Below are 12,261 nucleotides of genomic sequence, written 5' to 3' on the forward strand. Positions count from 1 at the left end.
CCCCCCGCCCCTGTTTAATTGTGGATGGCTAGATTGTGCTTCAGTGCATTGTGTGAAGCCAGATAGGCTGATTCCCTTATTGTTCAGTACATTTTTTGCAGCCTTCAGTAATTGGGTTAAATTGGTAAACAAGGAATTAGTCTGAGGAATGCAACCAGAGGAATACCAAGACAATGATCCAGCTGCTTTGTTATAGAATTCCATGCTTCCTTTTCACTGTTATGAGGGCTCTTCCACACCCAGTGATGCACTCTGGATTTTACCCAGAAACATCTATTGAAAATGAGTGTTTTTTCATGCCAATCATCGTCCCTTGCTAGAAAAAAAAAAGGCTTAAGAAAACTGTGTTCGTTTAGCAACTTTTTCTGAAAAGCTATTTCACCAACCCAACCAGCCTAACCAAAAATCCTGCAGGGGTTAATTCAAATGTTAAAAGATAAATATTTTCAGCGGACATCCTTCTTAATATTGCAGTAGTACAGGTAGTCCTCGACTTACAACAGTTCATTTAGTGACCGTTCAAAGTTACAACAGTAGTAAAAAATATGACTTATGACCAGTTTTCACACTTGCAACCTTTGCAGCAACCCCATGATCAAGTAATCAAAATTCAGATGCTTGCTTGGCAACTGTTTCATATTTATGACCATGGCTGTGTCCCATGTTTATGGGATCATCTTTTTGTGACCTCCTCCCAAGCAAAAACATTGGGGAAGCTTAATTCACTTAACAACCGGGTTACCAACTGATCCGCTGCAGGGATTCACTTAACATCCATGGCAGGAAAGGTCGTGAAATGGGGCAAAACTCATTTAACAGATGTCTCATTTAATGACAGAAAGTTTGGGCTTGATTGTGGTCATAAGTCGAGGACTACCTGTATATGCCCTTCATGAACATCCTGGTCTTTCATTTCTAACTGAACACAGATAAATACATTTTTTGAGAACAATCCTATTCATTGGAAAGCAAGTTGCATTGCTATGCTACATTTACTCAGAAATAGCTTCTGCCCTGATCAGCTGGTCAGTAAACCATCCTCGGAGGAAGAAAGGTTCCCAGTCTGATATTCTTTTCCCTTGGCAGAAAATGCTACAGAAAGCTATAAAACCTCTTCCCATCAACTTTTTTTCTTGAAAAAAAATTTTTTTGCTTCTAATTTTAGATTACAAAGAGATTAAAATCAACCATACCTACCAGTAAACAACTTGATGTCAAATAAACTATCATAGGTTTAGCTCTGGTCTATGTTCTTTCTTCTTTCAAATACCCACCTCTTTTCTCAGATTTGTCTATTCCTCAAAGCAGAGTGTCTGGTATAGAAACAAAGAAAATGTAGTCCAAATGTGGCGCTCACTTAACTCTGTGGTTTTTAAACGCACATTTATTGGGAAGGAAATTGTGCTGCAACCAGTGAGGCTTACTTCCAAGTAAGCCTATGAAGGGCTAAGGCTGCATGCTATTTTCACATTTAAAGGGGCCTGACTGAGAATAGATTACATCACACTGTTGTCATGTCCCAGGTTAGTCATGGGCATGTGAAAGGAAAACAACAGTAAGACCTTAAAACTAGAACCACCTTCTTTGCCTACTAATCCCGCCCCCCCCCCCCCCCAAAAAAAAAGATATCTAGGGCCCTCTGGATATAGACTGCAATTGTCTTGGCCACTCAATACTCTCCATTGCCAACAGACTGGGGAAAAAGGTTGGTTCAGGGGTTTTATTTATGGGGGAAATGCCTTCTAAAATAAATAAATAAATAAATAAATAAATAAATAAATAAATAAATAAATAAATAAATAAATAAAATAATAATAATAATAATAATAATAATAATAATAATAATAAAATTGACAAAATCACCATCAGTCAAATGCAAAAAGCCGCACTGCTTGGATCTGCACACATATTACGAAAATACGTTACGACGTCCTAGGCCCCTGGGTGGGGCCCGACTAGTAACCAATGCCAAATCCGGCAAAACAACTGGCCGCTGTGATACAATTGTATAATAACAATAATAATAATAAAGCATGTAACAGTGATACCCACTGTCATTGGGGCACTTGGTAACATGTCCAAAAATGTTGTAAGATACATCAACAAATTGCAGCTTCCTGCAATAACACCAGCGGAACTGCAAAAAACTGACCTGCTTGGAACACCGTATATTTTAAGAAGGTACTTGGTTGATACCTAGGACGCTGGAAGCAAACTGTATCAACCATTAGCATCAGTCAATGGTATTTGTAATGAATTTTTGAATATTCAGTTGGCTGAGTTTCATGTTTAATGAATAAAGTTATTTATTATTATGATGATGATGATGACAACAAAGAGGATGACAACAAAGAGGCTGGAAAGTATTTTTTTTCTTGAAACTTGAGTTGGGGTGGGAATCAGGCACAGGTGGAAGAGAAGTGAAACAAAAGAATGCCAACTTCCTAAACTCACTTTAAAACTTTCAGCTACAATTTCTACTCAAATTGTAAAAAAAAAGCTTTGGAAAGAGGCAGCAGGAACTTCTGGAAAGCAATTACCAAAGATTAGCTTGTTGACCTTGTAAATTGCTGCTGGAAGAGTTCCCCTCCCCCCCCATATTATGAGTTTTCTTGTTTGTAGCAACTTTCCCCATCCCAATGCTTCATTCATCCAAAGAAACATCTTTGGAAGAGATCAGTGGCTGATTGACATATTGGCAGCATCCCACTGGGAGTAGACTCCCTCTCCACTCTCTCAATCTCCCCCTATCCCCCCATTGGGGGAATGCTGAAATAGAGTTATTCAAATATATATCTATAGATATAGATATATATCTTTTCAGGCAGCTATTCTAGGAAGCCCTATTGACCTAACTGGAACTAATGTTTGAACAGACATCTAAGGAAATTGCACAGTACTCCAATAGAGGCCACTGTAGTTTTCTAATATAAGACCAATAGTGGTCTCTATGATTCCCCTACAATTAGTATTTGATTAACCTACACCATATACCCAACAGCACAAGATACACACAAAGAGAAAGGGCAGGCGCGCGCGCGCGCGCACACACACCCACACACCCACACACACACACACAGGGAGTATGTCTGTTTATCCATTTAAAATATACCTAGTAGCTTAATAATCAGTTGATAAGCTCCCAAAGATAACACATTATTTACCTTTGGACTATAGTAGACTTATGCTCCCCATCAGCCAACTGAAGTTTTGTATTGACTTCAAGGTGAGATGGATTGAACCTCCTGTCTCTGACAAGCAAACTCTACCAATTCAAATATGTGTCTCCTGAATACCTTCAGGTTCACACAGGTTAACTTAATATCAACAATGTTTCATCTCTGGATCCTAAGTACACTTACTGGAGGAATTGTGATCCCAGTCGTATTTTCTCATAAGGAAAGTCTACTAAATACAGGGGAGTTAAGGCTGCTGTTTAATTCACGTGGAAATAAATCCCATGGATATTTAGTAAAACTTACTTTGAAGTAAACAAGCGTAGAATGACACTGTTACTTTCACAGAAAAGGGTGTGCAAACACACTGAATACGTTGGATTTATGCACTAACTTCAACAGGTGCAGAGACTCACTTCAGTGTCGGTATCTGCACCTGTTACCCCCCAAAACACAAGCCCCACTGATTGTTCTGAAACTTCTGAAACAAAAACTATGTTATTTTTTTTTTCTGTAGGGAATAAAAGTCTTTAAAATCACTGGAACGTTTTCTAAGCAAACGTCAATAGGCCTCAATTGTGCAAAAATAAAAAAATAATGTGAATGCAAACATAATGTAGTTCAAAATGTATTTGCAAATGTTTGGGTTTGTCAGGCAGAGTGCCTAATCTTAGGGATAAGACAAATTAAACGGCAACTCTACATTTACTCTTCCTGGGAATAAATCCTACTGAACTTAACTTCCTGATGAAGTTGATCCATAAAAGCTCATGCAGCAATAAACATGTTAGTTTTGGAAGATACCACAAGATTCTTTCCTGTCCTGTCTTTTCTGCATAAACACATCTAGAATTGTTCTTTTCTGCGTAAACACATCTAGAATTGTGTTACTGGTTCCACCAAAATCCTGACACCAAATACCACGTCAACTCAGGCCTTGGGAAGATGAGATTTAAAAAGAGTATGGCTATTGGACAATGATTGTCCAGTCTAATGAATCTAGTATATTAGACAGCAGTAAGATAAACTTGATAAGCTCGTGGGTTCAGTATTCATGGAAACCAGACTTTCAACTGAAGGACAATTTGTTTGATTGAGGCTTATGTAAATAAAACAACGGTATTTGTTTAACCCTGATTTTGGATTTTGCCACTAATTTTCATTGGATTCCAAGAGATTTGATACAGAGGGAAGAAAGTGATTTGGAAAGAAACTTTTACTCTGTATAGAGGGATTTAATGTGGAGAAAACTATTTGGGGTAATGGTTAAGGTGCTGGGCTAGAAGCCAGGAGCTTGTAAATTGTAGTTCCACCTTAGGCACAAAGCCAGGTGGGTGACCTTGGACCAATCACACTCTCTCAGTCTTAAGATTAAGAGCAGGGTAACATTCCAAAAATCTTGCCGAGAAAACTGCAAGCAGTACAGCAGAAGTCGAACACTTAATTTTGAAGGCCACCCAAAGTCTCTGTTGTAAGAGTGAGTGGCCATATAAATGATTTAAATTTGTAGGCACAAAAAATATGTAAAAAAATTCTGTTGTACATCTCCTTGACTTGAATGGAGTCCAACAGTCAAGCAGAACTTATTCCTCTCGATCATTTTTCAAGGGCATCTTTCTTAATGACATATCTAACCAAAACTAAGCAAACCTTCGTGCCCTAACCCTAAACCTTTAGTGTATGTCTTTTCATTTACACACCTGCACTATAATTATAACTGCTTAGAAATAGTTTCATCCTATTTATTTGTTCTGAAGTTAAAGCTCAGAGGGCAATGGAGTTTGCTCTTGAGTACCAGACCCGTAGATTTCCCCTTCTTGGATGGAAAAATGTCATGCTTTTCCTTCCACCTCTAATTCCACGCCTTTGATAAATCAAGACTAGCGAATAATGGAAGCTTAGGACACAATGAAATGCCTTCGCTTTTGAAGAAACCCGAAGGCTGCTTGTATTGTAAAGAAAGCTACCCCCAACTACAGGATTCCACGCTTCCTTGAGGTCCATCTTTTTGAACTCCTGCAGAAAGGTCTTTTTTTTCCTGTAAGAAGCTAAATACGGTACAGAACCGGGCAGTGAAGGGTTAGGCTGGGTCTGGCAAGACATTAGGTATAAAGGAGCGCAGCACCAACCCAGCTCCTCCCGGAAGAGCCCAAGAGTACCTGCCATCTGGAGCGGCCTGGCGGGGTGCAAGGGGCTGAGGGGGTCTCCGGCGCCGAGGCTGGCTCTTTCCACCACGTCGTGGTCCGCTCGGCAAAAGAGGCCGTCCTCCCGCAGCGCGAACTCGTCCCCGGGAATCAGCTGGCGGCTGCAGGCCACGCAGCGAAAGCACTCGATGTGGTAGACTTTGGAGCGGGCGCGCATCACGAAGTCGTTCTTGCTGAACCCAATGTTGCATTTGGCGCACTTGATGCCGTATAACCTAGGTTCGGATCCCGCCGGGGAGAGGTGAGGGAAAAAGAGAAGGGAAGGGAACGAGGAGGAGGAGGAGGAGGAGAAAGACGGAGAGGAGAGAGGGAAAAAATATTTCATTTCAGGCCCCGGTTCAAATCAAGCCCCCCCCCACTTTTTTTGACCCGATCCGCCAGACCGCGCATTTTTAGGCGCCCGTCCAAAGCAACCTTTTTCTATTGAGCCGGTCCAGCTGGCTCTCTCACCCGCTTAAATGGAGGGGGGCAAGTGAGGACCCCCAACCCAGATTGAGAGCTGCTGCTTTTCGATCCTCGAAGAAAGCATTGCGGCCAGCGACGCACTGCCTGCCCGGCAGGAAGAAAATGAATTTTGGGGGATTTGCATTTTTATTTTTTTATTTTTTATTTAAAAAAACCTAATATATACATATATTGATTGTAATTTATTTTTCTCTTTCCCCCACAGGGGAGAACTGCTCTACAAGATCTCTGGAATCTAGGATTTTCCCGCGAAGGTGCAGAGAACGGCAAGGAAGGGAATCACCTACGGTTAAGTCTAGGCCAATTAAAACGAGGGAGATTAAAGTGTAAAGTCCTTTTTAAAAAAAACAAAAAACCTCACCCCGTTCTTTAAAAACACACAAAAAACTCTGGTTCTGGCCGGGTCGACTTTAAAGCAAAGCTCTGCGGAGCTTCTAATGTGCCCTCTCTTATAAGGACGCACAGAAACCTATTAAGCCTTTGAGTGCTATCTTCGCCAAGATCGCCGCACGGGCACCAAAACCCGGGCACTAAAAATCTCAAAGTGGAAAACATTCCTCTTATAGAGCGGGCCAGACACGGGATTTAGGAGGCAGCCATTGCGCGGGTAGTTGGGGGTTCTGTTTTGGAGATATTTAAGACTCAAAGGGTTAAAAACAGGTCTGAAGATGGCCATTCGTGCGAAAAGGCTCCAGTTGAACTTCTCCAGTGTGTTGGGTTTGTTGCTCGTGGAAATCCCGAAGTTCGTCTATTAATTTGTGGCGGCCGCTGAGGCAGTAGTCTCTCCGGCTTCCTGGTTCCGTATTGGCAAAAAGCGAGTGGCGAGGGAGGCCTACCTTTTCGCCAAGGCTGGGGTTTCTTTGCTTGCTTACACGAGTGCAAGGACGCCCACCCAAATCGGGTTCCCACCCAAATTCGGTTCTTTCGAGGAGAGAATGGCGGCCGCGAGAAAAATCCACGATTTTATTTTTACACTCCCCGATTTATCTGTAAGGGCAACGAACCGTTTTTAGTTCGCTTAGCCTTCTCTACCTTATATTCGAAGTTTATATTCTGGAAGGGAGGAGAAAAACATTCCCCGAATCTTACAAGCTTTCCTCCAAAATAACATATGAATATGTGCTTTTAGAGCAGGAACAGGCCAGAAACCTGTCGAGCACCGCTCAACCCAGCGATGGGGTTAGGATATTATTAAAAGGCGGATGGACAACTTTCTGCCCGCTTCGCTCCCTTGCTCGCCATTGAGTATAATTTCTGTGTAGATCTGGGGCGCGGTTATCTATCTATCTATCTATCTATCTATCTATCTATCTATCTATACCAATTGGATATACTATATCTATCTATCTATCTATCTATCTATCTATCTATCTATCTATCTATCTATCTATCCATTCCTTATCATATATACTATCTTAACACTGTGGATCCTCTCGTCTTAAACGGGGGAGAAAAAATAATAATGGATAATAAAATAATTACAAAGCCCCAAAAACTACCGGCTGCTTTTTCTTAGCGAAGAGAGAAATGGCAGAGCTCACTTCGGCCCTGGGCCAGAAATGAACTATTGAAGACGCGAAAAGCCCCCTCCCCCCGTCGGAAAACGTTTCTTGGGAGCCGGCAAGACCCTCCAAGGTCCATGAACTAGCCTCTCAAGCCAATGGCCTTCCATCCAGCCCCTTGAACTTGACTTTACACTTGAGTAAGGCATTTCCGAAATAACGTTTTTGCCTGAGCTGGAAAGATAAAGCTGGACGTTTGCTTTTCAAATAAAGAGATTTGCAAAAGAGCGAGGCCGAATGCTGCAGTCCTAAGCAAAAGGGACTAGGACAGTCGTACCGAAGGCGCCAGTGACATTTACTTCCGAGTCAACCGGCTCTATAAACCTAGCGAGGGGACAAACTGATAGCTGGGAGCTACCGCGCCTGTTGCGTAAATTATTTGTTCCCGTTGCCCAGCCCCGGATTTTAATCCCCAGGTTCGGAAAGCTCTGGATTCTGAAAACGCATTAAGCAGCCGTGGCCTTCCCGAAGAAGGCCGCCCGAAGCTCTGGGGTTTAGCCGCCTTTCGGGAACCACGGCAGGCAGGCAAGGAAACTGGATCTCGTTCTCTAGCGGCCTTTCTTAGGGCGAATATGGGGAGGGGGATTCTCGTCTGCGACCTCAGTCTTCACCTTTCAGAATTGCGCTCCAAGTCGTAAATCGAGTTGGGGTTTTTGGGGGGTGGGTGGGGTGGAGAGGGTAGGGGAATCCAAAAGGAACTCGAGAGAAGAGTTAGGATCCAGCGAAAAGTTGCTACCGAAAAAGAAAAAAAAAATACGCACACACCAAGACTGAGCGCCGTTTTAAAACGCCACCCTCACCTCCTCCTCCTCCTCCTCCTCCTGCCATTCCTGGTTAGGGAACCTTAAGCAGCCCCCTCGCCGTCTGGATTGTGTCCTCGGCGCAAGCCCGCCTCAAGTCGCCAACCTTTGCCCCCCCTCCTCGAAGATCAAACCCAACCAAGGGTACACAGTAGCTTCGCGTCTCCTCATCCCAGCCCCCCCTCACCCTCACCCTGCCCCCGCGATCGCCGAAAAAAATCCCCGAAATAAGAAATAAAAGCTTCTTTCCTTTCTCTTTTTTTAAAAAAAAATATTTGTCGGTTTAGCTGTCAGGTCGAGCGGTGGCCAGAATTTTCTTTTTTTTTTTTAAATCAGCTCCCAGATTTTCAGGGATAGGAAGGAAGCTGCTTCCATTATCTAAATGTAGCGATTGTTCGCTAACAGCTGAGGGGGCAATTTGATCTCCTCTCTCCAATTCATCAAGACAGATAAGATAAGAAAGGAGAGGCGGTCCCGGAGCTCCCGAAGGGTTAATATTTAAAAAGATTAAGGCCTGTAATCCTACCCACACGCTTACCTGAGAGTAAATCCTACTGAAAAGTCTGGCTCCCGAGTAGACCTACCTACAAAGTCTTTGTGTGGGTTCTCTCCCCCCACCCCTTCGAAGCAATTTGTTTTTTTTTCCCCAGCATAGAGCGGACTTTATTTAATTACCATTGCTAGTATTAATGATAAAATTCTTTTATTTTATAGTTGTCTTCTACCTTTCTTCCAAATGGCTTAGGGGCTGGTTTGTAAGGTGGGGAGGGAAACCCTTCCTCCGCATCGGTGGTTTATTTTCTAAGAGGCGAAGGGGCCTGGCTAGAATGGCTACCAAAGGGGTGGTTATTTTCCTTTCCTTAACACACTTCCCTGAAAAATAGGGGGGTGGGGAACCCTGCCCCGTTACCGCGCAAAGAGAAACCTTTTCCCCTTCCCTCCCCCTCCCTCCCACCTCATTTCAATTATACACTTAATTAGCTAGAGTTCAAGGGAGGGGCTGGATTCACCTGAATGACAACAAATTGCAGCTGCCCCCCTAAATATCACACAAGCTTCAAACTAGACCTCAGCAGAACAGTGGAAAAAGAAGAGCCGGGAGACAATCTTTTCCTCCCCCTTCCGATCAAACCCAAATTCTCCAGATATTTATTTGGTGCTTTGGATCTCTCTTTTTTTTTTAATGGAGCTTTTGGGCCAGAGACTCCCCGAGTGTCAGTATCTCTCCTCTGACTGCCCTGCAGAGAGGTTCCTATTAACCTTTCCAGCCAATTTAGTGGCCATTTTTGAAATAATAATAATAATAATAATAATAATAATAATAATAATAATAATAATAATAATCGGGAAGTAAACAATTCTAGGAGACTTTTGTTCGGCTTGTTCTACCTAGGAGGAGCATTATTTCTTTTTCTTTTGAGGTTGTGAGGTGAGATAAATAAATTTAATTTCCCACCTTCATCCATTTAAAGTCAAGAAATTAATCCCGACTACGGCAAAAAGCAGCCGGCCGCAAGTCCTTCCTCGCTTACCCAGGAAGTAAATACACACACAGGCCAGACTTCAGAAGGAGGGCGCCTTCAAACAGCGCCTGACTGATCCCCTAAAACCCCCGAAGATATTTACTCGGGTGTATGGAGACATTTACTTCCAAACCGGCCTGTTCGTAGAGAGCTTTTTTTTTAAAGGGGGACATTTTATGCAACAGCCCCCACCTAAGATATATAAAAACCCATCACTACAATTATCTGCATCTCTTTAATTTCCTCGACCTTCGCTGTTTACTATGCCCCCTTCTAACCACAGGAAATCCTTATGCCTCAGACTTCTCGTGTGTGTGTGTGTGTGTGTGTGAGAGAGAGAGAGAGAGAGAGAGGGAGGGAGGGAGGGAGGGAGGGAGGGAGGAGAGAGGAGAGAGAGAGAGAGAGAGAGAGAGAGAGAGAGAGAGAGAGAGAGAGAGAGAGAGAGAGAGAGAATTTGAGCCTGTGTGTACCTTTCTTAATAGATTTTTCCAGGCTTCTGAAGGCATAAAATAGAAATCGCTTTGCCCTAAGAAACACGTTCCCCCCGTAAGACTGCAAGGTTCGCCTGTAAAATCAGAAGAATCTCAACCGCTCGGTTGGAAGCGAACCAAGCGCGGACGTCCTCCCCTCTTTCCGCCCCCCCTCCCGGATCTACAGTCGCCATATCTCCCAGCGCGGTGGCGGAGGGGGAGGGGAGGAGACAAGGGGCCTGAAAGAGAGACTCCTTACCTGATATAGTCTCGCTTACAGTAGGTTTTCCCATCTCTTACAAAGCACGTACAAGTCTCGTCCAAGTACTGGTTACACTCCGCGCACTTCAAACACGCCGCGTGCCATTCCAAATCCGGGGAAACCCGCAGAATATACTGGTCGTGGATTTGATTGCCGCAACCGACGCACAAGGAAATCAGCCGCTTTTCTGAAAGGCAAAGGAGGAGAAGAGACATCATAATTGGCGAAGCGCGCTCTCTCTCTCTCTCACTCCCCCACTGAGATAAACGCGTTTTATTAAGTCCCCGTCAACCCCGCCGTCTGAGCCTTTGGCGAGCTGCTCTTTAGGAAAACGCGCCCGCTTGCCCCGGCGGTTGTTGTGCCGCGTTGCATTTTCGGGCAAGGAGGCGGCGGAAGGGGGGCGAGAGAGAGACCGAGGGGAAGAAAAAAAAAGGAGAGGAAGGGGGAGGGGTGGATGCAAGAGAGAGAACGGCGTTTCAGGAGATCGTGTGTGTGTGTGTGTGTGTGTGTGTGTGTGTGTGTGTGTGTGTGTGTTTCTCCATCAAAGGCTTCCCTGGCTGTGGGAGAAGGCGCAACGCAAAGTTAAAAGTAGATTTGCGGAGAGGGGGAAGGGAGGGAGAAGTGTGAGCATTTTCCACGCTTTTCAAGCCATCCACATAACCATAATTTGGAATTGGGGGTAGGGGAAGGCGACGAATTGGGTCGGAAACACAGAAGCCCGGGTAGTAGGCTTTTTTACATGTCTAGGGAGCAGACTATCCCAGCCCGAAATCTTTGATTTGTGGGTTTCACTTTTTTCCCCCTCCCCAATTTTCTCCTCCCTTTGGCCAGAGACTGGATTCAGCCGGTGTGCAAGGCATTGTATAGTTCCCAGCTGTGGTGGGACCGCAGTCCCCGGAACTCGTCCCGAATCAAATTTGGTGGCGGAGAGAAAAAAAAATCTCCCATTGTCAGAGAGAGAAAATTTGGATTCTTCAGGGTTTAAGGCACCCGAAAGATTGGAAGCGCGGCCGCCAGTTTGCTCAAAGTCATTGGCGAGGCTGCGACGGGCCTCTGACACGGGACCCTTTCGCTCCCCTCCACCACCACCACCACCTCAGGCAAGGCAGCCAGATCCCTCTGCGCATCGAAGGGGAAAGGGGGATTCCCATTGATCTTCCACCGATTTTTCAGCACAGTCAAAATAAGGAGTCCTCTTCCCCCACACGATCCGGTTTTCACGCTCCCTCGTTTTTATATCCCGGACTTTCGAAACGGCAGTTTTTTTTTCCTGGGTACCCCAAGTCCCACTGGGGTGGGGGGTGGAAGCCCTTCAGCATGACGCCCAAGGCGAAGGGATCGCCAACAAGGCGCCAGGCTGTCCCTGCTTTCCCACTCGAAACGTTTCGCTTTGGCTCCTAACTTTCGCGATCGCGAAGGAACAGCTTTTAAAAACCGACCCGAAGCCCCGTCGCCCCGTCGCTTTCTTACTTTTCGGTGGGTCGCCCATATCGCCCATCTCTACCGAAGGGTATAGGGTCCACAGTGAAATGGTGCACGGCTGCCCAGGAACTTTCCCCGAGACGATGGAAAAGAAGAAGAAGAAATAAAACGAATAAAGCGGCGGCTCTGCTTTTTTGCCCCGTGGAGGAAGGGGGAGAAGATGCTGTCAAAGGGACGGCAAGGGATGCTTGCTCGTTCCGCCGCCGCCGCGCTGGGAATCGGCCTCAGGGAGGATGGATGGATGGATGGCCGGGTCGCCCTTTCTTCCTACGGTGAGAACGGCTCCGTCCGAAAGAAAACCGCCCCCGGGGTCCAGG

General features: G+C 44.9%; 1 protein-coding gene across 2 annotated transcripts in view; it reads right to left on the minus strand.

The window, feature by feature from the left end:
* Nucleotides 1-11,960, minus strand: part of ISL1 (ISL LIM homeobox 1) — a 29,852-nt gene extending 17,892 nt beyond the window's left edge. The window contains exons 1-3 of one of the 2 annotated variants that reach the window (XM_032214640.1): nt 11,933-11,960; nt 10,460-10,649; nt 5,336-5,595 (exon numbers count right to left, since the gene is read on the minus strand). In XM_032214640.1, the coding sequence (XP_032070531.1) occupies nt 5,336-5,595; nt 10,460-10,649; nt 11,933-11,960 (478 nt within the window). Of the gene's footprint in view, nt 1-5,335; nt 5,596-10,459; nt 10,695-11,932 lie in introns of those variants that run through there. The other variant, XM_032214641.1, reaches the window with a different exon arrangement.
* Nucleotides 11,961-12,261: the final 301 nt, after the last annotated feature.

The sequence above is a fragment of the Thamnophis elegans genome, chromosome 3 (assembly GCF_009769535.1).
Source record: "Thamnophis elegans isolate rThaEle1 chromosome 3, rThaEle1.pri, whole genome shotgun sequence".
NCBI lineage: Eukaryota > Metazoa > Chordata > Lepidosauria > Squamata > Colubridae > Thamnophis > Thamnophis elegans.